This window comes from Plecotus auritus (genome assembly GCF_963455305.1).
Source record: "Plecotus auritus genome assembly, chromosome: 12".
Classification (NCBI taxonomy): Eukaryota; Metazoa; Chordata; class Mammalia; order Chiroptera; family Vespertilionidae; genus Plecotus; species Plecotus auritus.
Window position 1 is genome coordinate 20,442,672 of NC_137778.1, and position 19,301 is coordinate 20,461,972.

Consider the following 19,301-nt stretch of genomic DNA (forward strand, 5'->3'; position numbering starts at 1 on the left):
ACAGGGTTGAATTTGGCTTCTGAGAGCTGATGTGGCAATGCCTTACTTCTATTTCAACTGAAAAAAGGAAGGAAACCGAGGCTCCTTCTAAGAAAAATAAGTCACTGGCTGCTCCTACCCAAGAGGCGAGTCTGGGCTAGAGGAGGATAGGGGTGCTTACCCACTGGATCTTGGTCCAGGGGCCTGCGCCGTCCTCTGGAGGGTTCTGAGAAGTAGGCTTCCTCTGCTCCTGGCTGAGAAAGGAGGGCCCTGCCTGCACCCCTCTGCAGGGGACCCTTCCACCCACTGTAAGGGTGCTGGGGGACCGGGGAGGGCCCGCAGGGGACTGCATTTCCACTGGATCAAGACAGTGATGCGTTCCGCCAAATGGACAATGACACAGGTTCGCCAAGTAAGGGCTCTATTTTCCTCAATGTTTCTGAGTTTTGGGGGTTAGGAAGGAGAGCCTGAGGCTGTCTTCTGCTCAGCTCTTGCTCTGGGAGGGGGTACAGCACAGTCCTGGCCCAGAGAAATAGTCAGGGCCCCGGTCTGTCACACTGGGTGACAAGGCCCCATTAGAGTTTGTTTCACTAGAAGGTGCAGCCCAGGTCTCAGCTGAGGTATATTAACTCATCACCTTGAAGTACCCTGACACATGGGCCCTCTGCCACGAGGCAGATGCAGGAGATCCCAGTAAACTCTTACCAATGCTTCTGTTCCAATGCGTTAGCCTTTCCCACCTCTATTGTAGTCCCTACTAGGTGTGCTGTCTCCTCGGGGGAGTGGCAGGGAAGCCTGGGCCCAGAGACCCGCTGCCATCAGCCATGATGGGCCGGTCCTGCCACAGCACTGTCCCCCACTTGGAATTACTTCTATTCTGGTTGGAAAACAGACTCTGCCTTGAGGCCCTTGGTGCTCCTGCCACATGGCCCTGCCCTCAGGGCTCCCTCTGACCAGCCTAAGGCCAGACCCCATTCTCATCAGCTGGGGCCCTGGCCACTCTACCCTTACCAGCATCTCAGGCATGTCTGTGGACCCTGGGGGACCTCCTTAGCTTATCTTAACTCTCAAAGCACCTACTGCGCGTGACAGGCCTGCCCCCCCCCGCCTCTCCCCCGCCCCCAGCACCGCTGCTCTGACCGCTCCTCCACGTGGGCTGCTGGGCTATGGCTTTGCTTGTCCAGACCAGCCCTGGCTGCTGCTGCCACAGCACCCTGACTCCTCCATGCCACCCCTCCCTCCCTGCCCCACCCCGGCATCGATGCTCCTGAACTTAGTCTGTGCTTCTTTGGGGAAGCAAGCCCCAGGGTGACGCGTGAGATGCAGTGGCCCCAACAGATGGTGCTGGTGAGGGAGGGAGGAGACTCCCCTCCTAGGGTCTCCATACCGCCCCCCCCGCCCCCCGTTATGAGCCAGAGAGGCTTCCAGGTGTCGCAGGGCAATGGACATGGACACAGGCCAGCTCACTTCCTCCACGGCTTTTAGCAAAGTGGGAAGGGGCAGTGGAAGCAGAGTGATCCCGGTGTCCCCTCTCCGTTGGGAGTAACCCTCCATGTTCTCTTGTCTTCTTTCCCCAGCAAAGAGGCAGAACTATGGCAGTACCCATCTTGCAAAGGGAAGGAAAGCAATTTGGTGGGTTTGACTGGTTGCCGTTGGTCCTTTCCTCCTCTGATAAGCACGCGGCCCTTCCCTCCTCCTCCCCCCCGGGCCGCACCGGCTTCCCAATTCGGTCTTGGTTTTCTCCGTGTGAGAGAAGAGCATGCATTGGAGGGGGAGCAGCCTCTAGCATTTGTCGTCTTCTTCCGTGTCACTCAGGAGGTCGCTGACTGCTCCACACATCATGCCCGGCCCCGGGCCCCCACGCCTCCGCCGCCGATAGTGCCCGTTGGGCATCTGCCAGCTGTGTCGCAGGGGCGGGGCTGAGCCGATGGTGTTGGCCCGGCCCAGGCTGGTGGCCACGGCCGCTTCGAAGGTGAGCGTCTCCTCCTCGCCGCAGTCCGAGGCGTGGGCGTCTTCGTGCAGGGCCAGGTAGGGCTCGGAGATGTAGCGCTGCGGGGAGGGGTGGCCGTGCGGGGGCCTGGAAGACTCAGGCAGGCCCGCGTCGTTGCTCTCCAGAGCCTGGGAGGTCAGCGGGGAGCCGCCCTCGCTTCCATCTGCGGGGGGAGAGATGCTTCCTGTGTGTCGAATCAGGGAGCTGTAGGACAGGAGGGGCCGAGGCTTCGGAGGGACAGGTGGGAGCTGCCGACGACTTCGTCTTGGGGTGCTGGTGTCAGAGATGGAGGGGATGGAGCTTTCACTCAAGGAGCCTGTGCCCTGTACAGCAGGGGAGACATGGCAGGTGAGACTGGCCTTGGCACGCTCCCTGCTTGGGACCTTGCTACGGTCCCTAACCATCCTCCAGGAAGCCCTGGAGAAGGGGTCCAGGCTGGAGTCACATCCACACAGGGATGCAGGGATGACAGGACATTGACACATCAATACCATTCAGACTGGGGCATGCCAATTTGTAATACAGGTTGGGTTTGGTTTTCTGGGGGTCTTGTTAAACTACAGATCCAGGCCCAGAAGCCCTGGGGGAGCCTGAGACTGTGCATGTCTAATGGGCTCTCAGGCGCCGCTGTCCACGGCCCACGCACTCTGAGTAGCAAGGATCTGGAAGATCTATGTACAGGGGTGGGGAAAGCAAAAGTAGGTTTCCAGTTGTGAGTACGTGAAACTGTTTAATTTTCTATACGAACAACTGTAAACCTACTTTGCGCCCCGCCCCCGTCAAAGTGGCCCATTGACAGACTCGAAAGAGTCAAGAAGGAGCACGAATGCTTGGGGGTTGCTCATCTGGGAAGTGCGTCTGAGGGAAGGGCATGCCTCCCTGTCCTTACTGGCTCCCTGAGGTTATGGCAGCTTCTACACCAAGCATGTCAAACTCGCGGCCGGCGGGCCACATGCCTTGTTTATTTACACCCTCATCTGCTGGTTCAGGCCTTACTTGACCTGCTCAGGCATTCCCCGGGGTCCCCGGGCTCAGGTGTTGGTAAATGGACCTGCAGGACAGTTTCTCAAGGTGTGTGACCTATGAGCCCCCGGCTCTAAATCTCCTGGGGAAGGGTCCCTCCCAGTGCAGAATTCCGGGCGGTGGGCCTCACTACCGAAACAGCATCCTCAAGGTGCTAGGCATGTGCCGTTTAACAAGCCACAGGGGATTCTCTTCTGCATGAAAAGCTTGAAAACCTGCTCTAGAAGCCCACTTCCCCAAGTCTAGCTGACTGTCCCACTGCTGTGGAGCGGGCCTCCTATCCAGGCTCTGAGAACCTCGGGGAGAAGTGGGGCGGGAGTGAGGGGCGGTCGTGAGGGGGAAAGCAGGCCAGAGAATGGCCTCTGGTAGTTATTTCTTAGGCACAGGCTGATGTTTCTACAACAGGCCGGAAGGAGGCTAACAGCCAGGGAAATGAACTTGAATCACTGTTCCAACGCATACCAAGGCTCATGTGACTGATCCATGAACATTTTCTGGCTGACGGACCATCCTTCTCCCCTAAATCTGGCTGACACATTTGTGAACTTATTTGTTGTGACTCTGTACCTCAAGATTCTGAGGACTGGAGTGGAATGACCCCTAGACCCCCTTGTCTTTCTTGGGGGACGGTCTGCTTTTCTGTGAATTCATATTAGAGCACACAGCATTAAGTACATGTCAGACCTAGGTCTGTGTGGGTGCTGGGTGCCCCCCTTTTGCATCTAACGTTAACGACCACCCTTCCTGGTCTTTCTGCAGAGGCTCGGCTTCCTCTCCATGCTCACCTGTCTGTTGGGCGTCTGTGACCTGCCCTCACTGGGCGACCTGGACTGGCGACGCTCTGGGGACTCCCAGTCGGCCTGGGTCCCTCGCTCCTCTGAGTTGCAGCGGGAGACATCGGGGGAGAGAAGATGCTTTCGCTCTTTCGATCGTCCCCGCTCTCTGCCCCCTGAGCGGTGGGTGTCAGACTTGTGGCCTGGGAGAGATGACAAAAGTAACTGATCACAACTCAGCCCACATTGGCCGCTGAAAAGAAAGAGAAGTCTCGGAGCCTGGGGCTGGGCGCCCAAGGCCCTGGCTTCCCCAGGCATGTTAGCAGGCGGTCTGAAAGGGAGACGGAAGAGAAAGGCCAGAGAATCACCCTCGGGCGACGAGGTGAGTGTGCAAGTTGCCACTGGAAGCCATGCATGTCCAAGGATGTAATCACTTCTCTCCCGCTGCTCTTTCTGCTACAACACAGTTTAGAATCATTGCCAACAAGAGGGCCCAGCAATCCTCTATGTCTTGAACATGGATGTGTAACTTTAGGGGGTGAAGATGACAGCAGTAGAAGGAAATTAAGAAGTTGCTAGGAACTAAATACTCTGGCATTACATCAGCTGTGACATCGAGAATCCTTGGACTTCAGTTCGAGTCTCAAGTCTGCCACTACTGGCCCTATGATACAGGGAAGTCACTGCTTTTGTAATCTTCGTTCATCTAGCAAAATAAGAAAGCCCCAATGCGCAAAACCATACCAGGTAGCACTCTCTGGGTGGAAGTGGACTTGGTGGTTAAAGTCCAGCCCATGAGAGGTCTCTAATACATTCCCAAGATACCCTAAGCATTCTGCAGACCTTCAATTCTAATGACGTCTATAGCCCTGGTCTGCAAGGAAGACTCTCCTGGGCCTGTTTCAGGGTGTGCATCAGATATGGGAGCCCTCTTCCTTAACCCTTATCGGAATTCTTTTCCAGAGATCTCCAGTCCTTGCCAGAACCTGCCCATCCAGGCAGGAGCCGGAAAGGCGAACAGGGCAGACCTCCTTACCCGAGTCCGAGTTCAGGCGGTGGGCTGACAGCCGAAGGGAGGAGTGGTAACTCCGGCGCCGGGACTTGTAGGTGTTTTCACTGCTTCGCTCCATGGAGAATTCCTCCAGCCACGAGGAGTTTGAACGCTTGTCCCGAATAGTGGAAAACGAACGTCTCATGGAGCCAGGGTCTGTTACTACCTGGAAACATGAGACCCCCCGAGGAACACAAGGTACGGATTAATCACTGAACGGGTCTAAAAGAAAGAAGTGGGACTGAGGTGGCTGAAGATTGCAAACTGTAACCACCCTTGAATCCCTCTTGCTTAGACCTTAGCTGGAGGCGGCTGTGGCGGAAAGTGCTTTATGTTAGGTCTTTACATCACTGGTCCAGGGTCTCCCCTTTATGCTCAGGAGAGCAAGTGGCCGAGTGTACTATGCAAGCTTCCCATAAAGCCACCTCCCACAGGGACTCAGCCAGGACCTGCAGTGAACCTTGAGCCACTTTGAAATATGTGAGGGCAATTGTCGAAACGTCTGTGCCACGAAAGAGGCATGGCTTGGGCTTTGGCGTTCACCAGAGAAGGCCTGTCCTACAGCACCGGAAACGCAGGAGACCTTGTAATGGAGCAGCTACTGGGAACGCGTTGCTCTCCATCATCCATCCCAACTCCCACCTTAAACTTGGGCATTTTGATTTGCTACAGCTGCTAAAAACAGATCCACGTAAACTTCTTGTCTCTGTCAAAACTTAATGTAAGACAGACAGACAGAAAAAAGAAGCCAGGAAGCCAGGAGAACAGACAAAGAAATGAGGCATGGCTTGTACTGGTTAGGACAGACAGTCCTGACACAGAGCTGTGTATGTTTCACTAACTGCCTACGTGCTTGAGGAGCCAGGAAAGGAAAAAGGAAGGAGAAATACACAACAGAAATCCCGGGAAGCATTTTTTTGCATGGCTGGTTGAGTCTGCAGGATGTTGTGCCCATCTGGAGGGAATTTTGCTATCGAGGCTGTTGTGCTTAGGGCTCCAGTGAAAGCACGTGTGGAGGAGCAGGTTGTAGAGAGGAAGGCCCATGAGCCAGGTTTTGCTCACAGGGAAGGGGTGAGGGCAAGTCCAAGGCTCACCTGAGAATATCAGATGTTTTTCCATAACCCACCATTCAATACAGCCCAGGATGCCACTGCATATGGTAGGTGGTTGCTTTTTACCTGGGGATCCACAGTCAGGCGTGGCATAGAGGATGCCCTCCCCGATCCCGCATGCTCCTGGGTGTCCGGAGGAAGGTAGATGCCATGGTTAGAGGGCTGCACGCTTTTTAATTCACTAAACTCTGGCTCCTGGAAATAAACACAGCCAAGCTTGTGGGACTTGGTTCCATCTCATTGCTTCTCATTTCCAGTGGCTGATCCTGCCTCCTCCACACCAAGAATGGCTTTTAGAAGAGAGACTTGCATCTTTAAGGTCTGTTGTGTGTGTGTCTATATGTGCAGATATGTGGTATATCAGATGTCCCAAACAGTAAAGATCACTAAGTAACGCCTCAGATTTTATAGCTTTATAAAAAAACATTATTGGTCACAATACTTTTTAGATATGTGAAGTTTACTTTTTGAGAGTTGGTACTGTTGGGTTTATTCTTTTAACCTAAGAAGCTATTTGTCAATGATATGGAAACCAGTATTCTAAAGAAAGTCAGAAATATCTGATGTCAAATGTGTTTTCTCAAACTTTAAGACACATGATCTTATTAGTAAAGAGTTTTCTTATGATTGGAATCATCTCAAAAAAATTCAGTGGGTAGACATCTGCCAGGGATGCTTTAGACTGGTACAGTATAATAGGAATATAATGCAGACCAATGATGTAATTTTAAATTTCCTAGTAACTACATTAAAAAACATGAAAATTAATATACTTATGTAACCCAATATATATACACATATTCTCAATATATAATCAATGTAAAAAAATGAGACATTTGACACTTTGTTGGGTATCAAAGTCTTTGACATTGGTTTGCATTTTCCACTTGGAGCACATCTCAGGCCCTTAATCGTCACATGGGGGCAATGACTATTGTACTGGACTGTGCCACTCTAGAGCATTAGGAGGTTGGAGTGACTATCTTTAAAGTCCTGTCCAACCCTGTTATGTTATTTTCCTGGTCAAAGAATGTCAGTTTGGCAAATGCACCTGCTCTAAAGAGATGGCTAGTGTCACTCCAGAGAGTGGAGCTGCCTCAGAAATTTTACTTGGCTCACCAAAGCGACCTAGGAATATCTCAGACATCTGGAGATGATACCAGAAAAAAGCTATTTTTGGAAATGACACTCTAAGAACACCGGTGTCTGAGTAGGGCGCTGCTGAAAGTCAGCCTCCATGACCACTGGCTGAGTGGTGTCTGTGGGAGGACTGCATCCCAGGACCTGTGATGTGTGCATTTGAGGAAGTCAGTGTATGCAGGACATGCTTTATATAGTACACAGTCTGACTCGAAACACATGTGGTAACAACACTGCAGTCTACGAGTGTCAGAGGTGGTGCAACACACACACACACACACACGTCATGGCCACGCCTCAGCACGTAGAGCAGGGCCCCCGAGGGATGGGCAGGAGTACACAGTGGTGAGTGTGGAGCACAGGCTGACACCTGAATCACAGACACCAGTAGTGACAATGAAATGGACACATATCCAAAAGTCCTGGCACTACGGCTCAGCCCTGGGGAACCCGCAGAAATAAATCTCCCTGTGAAAGAAAGGACACGTTATTATTTTTCCTACCAGACACATCACCAGGCAAGTCTTAAAATGCTGAGAGGCCCTTTTAAGGATCAAGCTATCAGTACCAATTAGTCCCTGGGCCTTGGTGCTAATTTCCTCAGAGAATTCCTCCAAGGCTTCCCACCCACGTTGCCAAGAATACCCTCAGGCACTCACATGCTGGCATCCCAGTCAGTGTGTGTTCTAGCTGTCTCCCCTACCCAACCATGTACACTCCATGGACTCAGAAACCACAGGAGAAGAATCACCCATTTGTTTGAGCTACTGAAATGTTCTGCTCCCTCAGACATGCAGGTCACTCTCCACCCACACCATCCCCTCAGGATAGCTCAGGGGTACACAGGAGCAGTGGGGGAGGGGTTGGGAGAGAAAAACACAGATGAATTATAATCAAAGTGACATGGATCTCAGTACAAGCTGGCCACCTGGACTTTTGCAAATGTTGGGTTTTGTCTTTTTCTCTCCAGGCAATAAACACTTGAGCTTTAATTCTAAACTCGGGCGGGAATTTGATGGCTGCTGAGCTAAGAATAATGGTAAGTAAAGTCTGTTATCTTTGGGAATCGCGGTTTAGGGTTTGCTAATATTAAAGTTTAACCTGTCCTCCCTTCTTCAAGCTTAGATTGGACTCAGTAGGTTTCTCGGGAATTTCACCATTTATGCTGATGAAAAACTTTGGGCTCAGGAAAGTGATTTCAGGGACCCTTTAGGATGTATTTGACCCTCTAGAATGGTGGCCAATCTGTGTCTGAACCTGCAGAGGCAAGAGCCTCTTGCATCTCCTGGTGGACAGGCTACCCCTGAGTCCTCCAGGAGGCTAAGCTGCCCAGTGGGTGCCACTCACTCTTTGAAGATTTCTCCTAAAGCTCCTTATCAAAGGCCAGATTTTCAGATGCCCCAGGGCATCGACGAATAGGGCTTGGCCTGAAGCAACATACATTCCTCCAGCCCATAAGGGGCCCTTGAGATGGTAAAACCTACAGAGGAAGCATTTGTCAGAGAACATGAGAAATTCCGCCATGAAAGGGAGACAGCAGGAAACTCCCAGGGTCCTTGGTTGAGGGAACAGAAAGGGTTTTCCGGGTGGATTGTGGGTATGCAATAAAATTTGGAAAAGAGTGGGAGGGATCAGCAAACTAGGGAACTGTTGTGAAGTCTTGTGACTCATTCACTCACCAGAGCCTGCTCCTCCTGGAACTGCCCGTCATCGGCTGGGTCCATACACGCCAGCTGGAATATTTCCTGGGGGGAGAGCGGACTCATCGAAGGGTACCCACTCCGGCCACTCCTGAAAAGCAATGCCACGTTCAGAGGTAATGAGTGCACAAGCGAGAAACAGACATGCCATCGCCGCCACTACCAAGTCCCAGCTAGGGCAACACCCTTTACTCTTAGCGGGCTTTTAGCTTACAGGTAACTGGCCCTAGAATAGAAACTCTTAAAAAACAACAACAAACAAACCACACACACACTGAGAAAGTACTGTTTTCAACCTGCATTTGGAACCCTTCCTCACTCGGCTGGTGACTCATATCTGTGATGAATGACATCATTTGTCACACTCAGCCATATGGAAGACCAATGCTAGATTGTAAACCGGTTTCTCCATTAGGCGGAAAAATGCCATACTCTAAACAGTGAACAGTCTGTTTAGATATTAAGCAGTCGTGGTCTTTTAAAAAATTTCCTCCGCGCTCAGTAAGAATATGGCTTTATTGTGCCAACATCCCTGGCCAAACCAAATAATTCAGTGCCAGACACTGTGTCTGTTGGTTCAGGAGCTTGGTGGAAGGATTCCAGAGGGCGGTGAGGAGGTGACCTTCCCTGGGTTGGTGGCTCTGTAGAAGAACGCTTAAATGGTGATGTAAGAGAACACGACAAAGTCAGCCAAGTACTTAGAGGCTCTGAGTGAAAGGTATGGGAAGCTGCCTGTTACTAAACCACTGTTTGGTCCCTGTAGACACTCTTAGCCAATGCGATCCACGAGGCTGGTTAGAGAGAGAGAAAGCCAATTTTCTAAAAATTTGGCTGCTGCTGCCATTCACTGGTAAATAGATACCTTTTGACCTGTTCAAGAGTGAACTTCCTGATCCTGGGAGGAGGGACAAGGGTCAGTGACTGGCAGCTAGGAGAGAGATGAAGACCATCATCTCATAATTGTGTCTACCGTTAATGGCTCTAAGTCCTGAGCAAGGGCTGCCAGTTGCTTCAAAATATTCTATAGGTGCGACTTACTGGAATCACAGGAAAAGGGTTGAATAGCAGCATTTTCACAACTGCTACAAAGCGTCTGCTATTCAATGACTTAATGTCCATTGTCTTCTCCTGAGAACAAGGTGAGTACTGCTGTTTAAGAAATAGGTCCCCCTTTGCCCTACAGAAAATGAATAATTACCCACAGAGAGAATCCCCAACAGGTAGAGAGGACCCTTAGAATCACTGAACAACCTCCGAGTTGAATACTTTGACCTTCTACTTCAAAAGCATTGTCTGCTTCTCGTTGTTGGGATCGAGTCCAGAATCCTGAACATGGCCTCTCCCATGATCCATTACTTACCTCAGAAGCCTTCGCTTACACACTTCATCCCTTGCTCCCTGAATTCCAGACACACGGGACTCTTAGTTCACTGACTGTGGCAGGTTTCTTTCTGCTTCAAGGCCTGAATACAAGCTGCCCCCTGAAAAACCTTTCCATGGTATTTTTAATTCATCCTTCAAAATGCTTATCAAAAGCCACCTCCTTAAGGAAATCTGTTCTCTCCCCCACGTAACTGGTCAGATCTCCCTCTCACCTGCACTCAGCTCATACTGCATTTGTTTCTTCCTATCATTTACCAGAACTGTGATTATTCACTGAAAATAAGTTTTTTCATTCCAATCATTCTGTTTCATGTCTGGTTTTCCACCAGATGCAAGCTTAATGAGGGAGGAGCCCTGCCGGTCAGAGTCACCGCTGTATCCTCTGAGCAGTCTCTACTTGCACAAGGCAAAGCTCTAGAAACACAGATGGTCCTGGGGAAGCAGCCAGCTGCTCCCCCAGTGTGCCCATCTCAGGAAATGTGCCAACATCCACCAGAACCCTGGGGCCATCCTTGACTCCTCCCTCTTCTTCCTCCACAGAGCACAGCAATCACCAAAGCCTCCATGACCTCTCAAGTCTGATCTTCTCTCCTCATTTCTATCTTGTTAATCCAAGCCACAGTCATTAATAATTTACACCATTGCAATCACTTACTAAGTGGTGTCCTGTCTCTTGACTTGCTCTCCTCCAATCCACTGAATCCATGCTGGGATCACGAATGATCTTTGTAAAGTACAAATCGGATCTTGTCACTCTGAGGCATTATCCTTGGATGAAACTGAACTTCTGGGTCCTGCTTGTGTGGCTCCTGCGTCCTGGCCCGTGTCGCTCTCCAAGCTCAAAACCTGCCACCTCCATGAACCGTGCTCCACCTAACAGGTTGGATTCTTTAAATTTACCACACCTCGCCTCTCCTCTCTTGAAGAGCTGGCCTTCGAGTCTCACTTACCTGTTGCTTCACAGGGACGCCTCCCCGACTCTCAAAGTAGACAGCTGCCTCCTTTACTTGCACAGCATCACAATAAATGCCTCTGCATTTTAACCGTTATCTTTCATTTCTTTTTCAGGATCTGTCTCCGCAGAGACTGTGATCATACTGACTGCCACATCCCCAGTACCTAAGCCAGCTTTGGAGTCACATAAATTATTGGTCAAATCAGTGAGGAAGAGAAGACAGAGTGAGCCTATCATGGGAGGTAATTTGTACAGCAAATTGGTGTGGATAAGACAGATCGAATTGAGGGGCGGTCCCCCTCCATTTCTAAGCCAAGAACCCTTGGAAAACACTAAATCCTTCCAATGAGGTGGTCTCACTCTGCAATCTTACCTCCTTCCTGCACAGATCAAAGAGCAACACCTACTTGTTTTCTGCAGACAGGAGAATCTACACCCTGCTACCTCATCACATCAAATGTTTGCTAAAAAGATTCATGGCCTTGGTCCTGACTCTGGGCCTTTTGCGTTGGGTTGTGACCTCTGAAAACGATGCTTTTTCAAAACCAGGTCCCCAACACCACAGGCAGAAAGAAATTAACGGTGTGAGAGGTTCTAAATGGCATTCTGACAGAGGTCTCACTCCCTTGATAATGACTGAGGTTGTGTAGTGATTACGGATTTCTTGAGAAGCAGGACTGGGGTAAACCCAATCACGAAAGCTCATTTACACTTCATGCCCTTTGCTACTTCAGTACATGCTTGATAGAAAGATAATGTTCCCATAAGATGTGTATCACCAAATTGGCGCTAAGGCTGGCTTACAACTCAAAAGAGCTGGCAGATTCCTTAATGACTTTTGTCTCCATTGCCAATACAGAAAATAAAGAATTTTTTTTTTTGCCTGATCTAAGCTTCTTTTTATTTCACATATAGTGTAGTGGGAAGATTCTAGAGTTAGAAATCAATGACTTAATTCCTGTTTAGCTTTCTACTAGCCATATGGCTTTGGGCCACTTATTTAACCTCTCTGGTGATGCTAACATATACCATTCCTGCCCTTGTGTATCCCCAGTGCTCACTGTCTCTCGAGCTGGCCCCAGTACTGACCTGCTCTTCTCTCAACCTCAGAGAAAGGCCCATTCAGCTCAGAGTTAGCATTATCTCTTCCACATTCCTGGGCCTGCATACTGCCACGAGTGACAGACACAAACAGGAGAGCCTTGGCCCTCTGGCTTTACTCACAGGCCTGGAGCGGGGTCCTGCTGGAGATAAGGCAGAGCTTTGGCATTGGCGATGATCTCCTGTGGCAGAGATGAGGGCTCCATGCGCTGGAACATGGGTGCATTTTTCTGTAGAAGAAGAAAGGAACTCAAATGACTATGGGAGAAAATGTAATTTACTTGGGTAAAATAGGAACATGGCTGATAGCTTAATTGACTATTTTAACCTTTGACCCACTGGGTTTCTAATCCCCCGACCATAGAAAGTCCTGGACTCTGAACCCCAGGGATGCATAGGCCTGTCCCACCCACCCTACTATTGTTGCCCTTCACCTGTTCCTCCAGCTGCTGCCTCTGCTTCTTCACCTTACTCTGCTTATAGTAGTCCATGATCATCATTGCTGCATAGATTTTGCCCACAGTCAGGTCAGAGGCTGAAAAACACAAATGTGGTATGGGAGGACCAAAGAGGACAGGTGGGGGAGAGGGAGGACACCTCAAGCTTTGTTCTCCACCCTCTGAAGCGGGTATGCGCTGGGCACTGAGCATGCAAAGTGAACAGGTCCCCACGTGTCTTCTCGGGGAGCTTCCACAGCCGTTCAAGGAGGGAGAAGACATTAGTAAGCATCACCACCGCTGGTCTAGATTTCCATCTCTAATAGCACCCCTTTCCCAATGGCATGAGGGATGGAGGCATAGTATTATGGGAAGGAGAGAGCTACACACCAAAAACTTTCCCCCAAAACCACAGTGACCCAATTTGAGAAAATGTTTTCAATTAATAATGACAAAGGGGACTTAAGAAGTGAGGGCTTTTCATTTCCTAAGGATAAAAGAACAAGTTTCCCTTATCCCTTCGATCACTCTGTGTTCCCCTCAAAGATATGGCTTTGGCATGCTGGGCTTACTGGGACTAGGGTACCCAGGGGAGATGCCGTACCTTTGGGCATGGGCACAAGCAGATCTAGCATCTTCTGGGACAGGTGAGGCCAGATGGCCAGGGTCTCTTTCTGTAGCTCTGAGTCTAGCTGCTGCCTGTCAGCACCACCTGATAGAAAAAGATAAATTATGAATAAACAGCGCAGAGACAGAAAGAACAAGGAGGGAGTGGAGCTGAACTGGCATGGCACCGTGTATTCTCAGGGGACATCCCGGCTCTTAGTGGCAGTGGATCTTGCAATGCTGGGTCTTCCTGCTGAAGCGGCAGAACACAATGTGACTCCCATTCTAAATCCTGCCCCAGAGACCTGAGGCCCCGAGACCACAATCAGCTTCCCACCTCATTAGAGCAGCCTCCCAGGTGCTCTACGTATCAGAGGGGAAATGAAAGAGCCACACGGTGACCTCTCCTGCCTCATTATAGGGACATCAATTCTTCCAGCCACTCTGGTCGGAGTGACCTGATTTTAAACAGGATTTGGATCAGGCAAGAGCAGGAGAGCTGGAAGGAGGTCCATTGGGAAGCAGCAAACCTTTTCTCTCCTAAGTCACTGAGTTAAAAATCAGAGGAAGTAAGGCGCGCCATGACAGCACCCGCCACGGAAGTCTTCCAAGGCATTAAAGGTGCCACATAAGAAAAAAGGACACAATTAAAGCTCATTTGTTGAATAAACACGTATGTCTAAAATGCGTACTATGTGCCAGACACTGAGACTCACATACTGTTAAAGCTGAAAGGAGCCTTAGCGATGAGCAACCGCTCATTTTGCCAGGAGGAAGTGGGCAATGTTGTAGTTATTGAATCTCAGGCTGACACTAGGACCCCGGTACTTGATTTCCCTGTCACTGCATTGTTGGAGGGGGGCAGTTCAGACATCTCTGCCCTGCATGAGCCCCTCCAGAATCACTGCTTCCTCCCTGGGCTCACCTTTGGCGATCTTGATGTCCAGAGCAGTCCGGATCAGAGCCATCAGGGTGGAGGTGAAGTGCACTGTCATGTCCTCAGCAACAGGCATATTCATCAGGACCAACCTCTGTGGGGGACAGAGAAAGAAACAGCAGGGGGAAGACGTATCAAAAGAAGCCTTGGTGAGAGGGGAAGACAAGTGCAGAGGTCAAATGCAGAGACAAAAAAGAAGGGCAAGGATCCCCACCTCTCCCCACCCTACTCTCCCTACTTTGCATTGGAGGCTCATTGCTGCTGTTTTGTGCCCTCCCCTCCCCCCCCAGAATGATGCCAAATTCCAAGGGAAGGGGACTGGTCATTCTGTAGGACTCCCACAGTCCTAAGAATGTCTTCCATAGGGACAGGAAGTGATTTCTAGGCTCAGGGAACAGAGTCAGCTCTGGGAGGGGGCTCCATTCCCTGTCGAGGCTGCTCGGTATTCCCGCTTGTCCCGTGAACACTCCCAAAGCTCAGACGGAGACAGTGAGGGGGAGATTTTGCTTTGCTTATCTGACTTGAAGATACATCCTGATGCCCCCTTTTTGAGTCTTTAAGAGATGGAATTTGCCAGCACATGACTGAACATGCAGAAGTCCAGCTTATCCAATGGATGAGGTGGAGCAGGACGGGAAAGGGCAGAGACAAACACGGTCAGGTGAGAGGGGTGGGGAGCAGCAGCGAGAGCATGAGAGGAGGGTGCACGAGGCAGGAGCAGAGTGGGCAGGCCGTGTTCCCCTCGCCCAAAGGAAGGGATCACACTGAAATGGCCAAATCCACTTTCCAGAGAGTATCTTGCTTTAGGAATTTCCTTCAACGTTTCCTCCAATCCCAACACGCCTTCTCTTACTAAGCTTCATCCCCGAACTTCGAAGAACTCAGGGCCACATTCCGCCATCTGGCATTTTGGAATGTGGTCATCATGAGCTAGAAGGATGCCAGCCCCTAAGCTGTGCATGAGGAGCCATGTGCTGGGGAGGATGAGGGTCCCTAAGGGCCCGGTTCCAATGAGACCCTCTCTGGACCTGGGGAAGCAGGAGAAGGCCCCCTGGAAGAACCACCAGCCTAGCAGGGAGGGATGTGTCTCCCCAAGGCGGGGTCTCTAAGACTCCATGGGGACATTTCACTTAACGTGATTCCACAGACATGGTGTCACAGAGGCTCAAGCCAGTGTCTTGCTTGTATGTAAGTTTCATCTCCCTCCACTTCCTTAAGCACCTAGAAAAGTGGCAATACTGCTGTGGAGCCCCAGGCGCATGAAAGAGCTCAGTGTTCTGGGTCCATATCAACACCGAAGGGGATTTAGTAGTAACTATTCCTAATTGTGGAGGAAAAAAACCTCAGGCCTCAAAGCTCTGAGTCCCAGAAGGGCAGCTGATTCCCAAATGGACAATGCTGCTCTGTGCAAACCAGGGGGGAGTCCCCCCACAACTGCAGGGCCAGGCCCCCAAACTCAGTCATGCCCGGAAGGGAAATCTAATCCTGAAGGCAACAGGGCCCTCGGTCCCCCTTCCCATTGTGTGGCCCAGAGAGGTGGGCGGCGGGGCTGGTGGGGAAAGGGAGCGGCATCCTGTGTCGGGGATCCCGGGGTAGAGTCAGGTGCCTCCTTCATGTTACCTAAGGAGCCAGGCCACAGCCCCTTTCCACATCAGGGAGGGAGAACTTGGTTAAGAGTCTTCCTCTCTCCTGAAACACTTCCTTCTGAGCCACGTTGAGAGCACTTTCTGCCCCATTTCCGTAGCTTGGCTGACGGAAGGTGCTCCTTTTCTATCTGCTCGGACAGCTGTGGGTGTAGGTATCCTGCAGGCCACCACTCTGCCTCCTCTTAAAAGCAAACACACTACTCAACACTCCCCTCGTAGGAAGCCACTCACAGGAAGCCACGCACTTGTCGTTAAACACAGATAACACAGAACAAAGCCCACTGTGAACAGCACTGCAAACCACCCGCTGTGTCATTTCGGGGTGGCATCCTTCCGTAAACCTTCCTGACCCTTCCGGCTCATCACCTCTTTTTCCCCTCCTCCGCCTCCCGAGCCCCGCTTCCTCCCCACAGCCTGGCCTCCCCACAGCTGGATCCCATTGTCTGTTGGTCACTAGCCCAGAACAAAGGAAGGGGTGGTCTACCTTATAGGCCACTTTGGAGGGACATCTCTTGCCGAGGCCTAGCGGTGGTGACATGAGAGTCAGCATTTCATACATCTCAGTGTAATGGATGCGGCCACTGCTCATGGAGGGCGGCAGGTGGCAGGGAAGGGAAGTGGGGGAAGGATGTAGACGGGGGGAGAGGAGAACAGGCATTCCCAGAAGAGCCAACACAGACAAATCATACGGAACATAGGAGAGGAAAACAAAACAGAATGGACAAACAGGAAAAGAATAGGAAACCTGTTAATCAAGGCAAATCGTACAGGTGACTCCATCCTGGTGCGGGTTTATATCAGCCCCACACAGACCCGGGAACGCTAGCAGTACTGCCCCGGGACTCGCCTGTCCGCTCCTTCTGGGCTAGCATCACCCTACTCCCCTGGTCACGCCTTCGCCCCGCACAACACAAGCCTGTCTCCATTCCCAGGGCTGTGTGCGAGTGGTATAAACCGGATAGATGGCGCTCCGGCCGTGGGTCAGAATTTCCAGGCGTTCTCTCCTGCTCTAAACCCACGGGCGGGGCGCCGTGTATCCCTCTGTGCCGTGTGTACAGCGGAGGCGGCGATGTGGCAGTGGTAGGCTGTGGCTGCTGTCAGGGTCACCATTGCTTCCACCTGGCCCTGTGTCGGGGGGAGTGCCCTTGTCTCACCAGCATGTCCAGGGCATGTCCAGGGCGATGGCACGCTGGGGGCAGAAGGACAAAGCCAGGTGGAGGAAGAGCACCTGCATGGCATGCTGCCCTCCCACTCTCCCATCATGCGGCAGCAGGTGGCACCAGGGTCAAGTTTAAAGAGTCTCAGCAGAGGCAGCTGTTGGGCCTCCCGAGTACGGGAATCACTGCGTCACCATCCCCAGCCAGCTCCTGCCCGTCGCCCGGGGCCTCACCTTCCTGGCCTATGTCCTCTTCCAGCCTCCCCTCCGGGCTGTGCTGTGCCCCAGGGAGCCCCGCTCCCCTCTGCACCCAGCGAGGCTTCCTTATCTAGCAGACTAGGCCTTGAATGAGGCTGGGCAGAGCCACTGCGATGTGAGCTCCCAGGGTCTAGGAGAGGGAGGTCCTGGATGCCCCTGAACATGTATGTCCTTGGTTTCACAAACAACAGACCCCCTCCGCCCCTCGACAGTAGAGGGCAGGACCCTATGGCAGGACATGTGCTCAGGAGCCCACTGTCCTCTACTGGGACCTTCCTGGCCCCTCTGAGCTACTGAATTCTTCCACACACCCCCAAAGCAATCCTCGTACCTACTCTCACCTCTTACCCTAATTCTTCATTGTTTCTCACCTCCTCTCCTTCCTACAGCTTTTATAACTGTCCAGGCGCCAGAGGGCAGGCAGAGGTAGAGTGACTGGAATCACCTGGGGACATTATATATGGGACCATGATGCTACTTTGCTAAAAGGGGGCATGTCTGTCTCCAGTGAGGGGAGACCAGAACTCTCTGCTTTTTAAAAAAGGTTTCTACATTCTTGGAGGGAGAGGTCCCTCTGGTTAAATGTGTAGATTACAGGGGAGTGGGAGGAGTGTGTGTGTCCACCCAGCAATGAGTGCATGGAGGTGAAGAAGAAAGTGAGAGGTCAAAACGGCCTTTGTTATTAAGCCCTCAACTCTTCTTTCTCCTGCTTCCCCTCCCCTCCAAACGTGCCCTTTTCCCCAATGTAACAGCTGCTGGTTCTGGGAGGACTGGACCTCTTTAAACTCAAAGGAAAGCAACATGAAGGTTCCCTGAGGTGGCGCGGTGGTGGGTGAGGGTGGAGCGGAACAGAGAGGGGTGTCCAGGTGGCACCCCACCGCCAAGCGCGGCTGGGGACTGGGAGGCAAACCTTGCAAGCCACCCTGTAGGGGCAGTTCTCTCCCAGGCCCAGAGGCGGCGAGATGACCCGCACTAATTTGTACATATCCTTATACGGGATCCTGCCACTGAAAAGGAAGCAGAAGTGGGTTAAAAGGGCACTCAGAGAAGGCGGGAAAGAAACGACAGCTTAGCCACAGAGGGCGTGGCCGGAAGAGGAAGAGCAGCTCTCCTTTCTGGGGCCGGGCAAAGCTGGGCCAGGAGACTGAGCATGGTGGCCACCAGAGAGGCATCGCCTTACAACCTGCACGGCCCCCAATTTCCCACGGCAATCGAGCTTGACCAGTGTCCAATGGGACTGTCTCATGGCCAAGGGCACCCCAGGATACCTATCCATCCGGCCCACACCTGGCCAGATGCAGGAAATAGACCCTGGTTCGAGCGAGGCCTCGAGGAACAAAGCCTGCCGATTCACCACTGCTCTGACCGCTGTCAAGCGCGGCTGCCATGAAGTGGACGGCAGAACTGTTTGTTTTTCACAGTCACAGCCAACAGCCAGCTCCTCAGGCCCACGTGTCGGGCGGCGAGGAAGTCCGCGTCTTTCTGCAGACTGCGAGACACACACTGCCCATTAGCTAATTAGTGAGGAGCACAGTTGGCACGAGGGATGCTGCAAAGGGCTGGCTTCTCTCTGTGGCAGATTTGTCTTGAGCTGGGCAAGCTTCCCCCTCTCCACCCCCCCTGCCCCGCCCCTTGGGGAGCCTGCCCAGAGCGGTGCTCAGACAACAGCCCCGACTCCTACTCCACGCCACTGCTTAGCTCACAGGCAGCTCGGTCTGATCCAGTCAGAATTCCAGGAACTATGAGACCTGTCTTACCAAGCCCCGTCCCCACGAGTCTGCTGAAGAGTTATGTTTCCTGTAAAAAGCACAGAATCAACAGTTGGTTCATTTTCAGTGGCTAAAGCATCTGGTCCGGAGGCCAGGACAAGAAAGCAACAGCCAGGGGTCTGGACACATCCTGGTGTGATCAGCGGCTCCGCCTCCGAGAGCCAGGCCTCCCAACAGCCCTGTGGAGACCAGGCCTTTGCCCCAGCTCCGCTCTTTCTGCCTGGTCTCAATTTTGGTGTTGATTCATCCTCATCTTCCAAATAGCAGCTCATCAGTCCTTGAGAG

At 51.9% G+C, this 19,301-nt stretch overlaps 1 protein-coding gene across 3 annotated transcripts in view; it reads right to left on the bottom strand.

The window, feature by feature from the left end:
• Positions 1-1,209: 1,209 nt before the first annotated feature.
• CACNA1E (calcium voltage-gated channel subunit alpha1 E) overlaps positions 1,210-19,301 on the bottom strand; it is a 265,342-nt gene continuing 247,250 nt past the window's right edge. For 2 of the 3 annotated variants that reach the window (XM_080648664.1, XM_080648663.1), the window contains 9 exons: positions 16,318-16,414; positions 14,176-14,281; positions 13,249-13,356; positions 12,642-12,742; positions 12,331-12,437; positions 8,748-8,859; positions 4,802-4,982; positions 3,778-3,968; positions 1,210-2,292 (listed from right to left, as the gene is read on the bottom strand). In XM_080648664.1, coding sequence (XP_080504790.1) covers positions 1,762-2,292; positions 3,778-3,968; positions 4,802-4,982; positions 8,748-8,859; positions 12,331-12,437; positions 12,642-12,742; positions 13,249-13,356; positions 14,176-14,281; positions 16,318-16,414 — 1,534 coding nt within the window. In that variant the 3' untranslated portion in view covers positions 1,210-1,761. Of the gene's footprint in view, positions 2,293-3,777; positions 3,969-4,801; positions 4,983-5,994; positions 6,124-8,747; positions 8,860-12,330; positions 12,438-12,641; positions 12,743-13,248; positions 13,357-14,175; positions 14,282-16,317; positions 16,415-19,301 lie in introns of all 3 variants that reach the window. The other variant, XM_080648662.1, reaches the window with a different exon arrangement.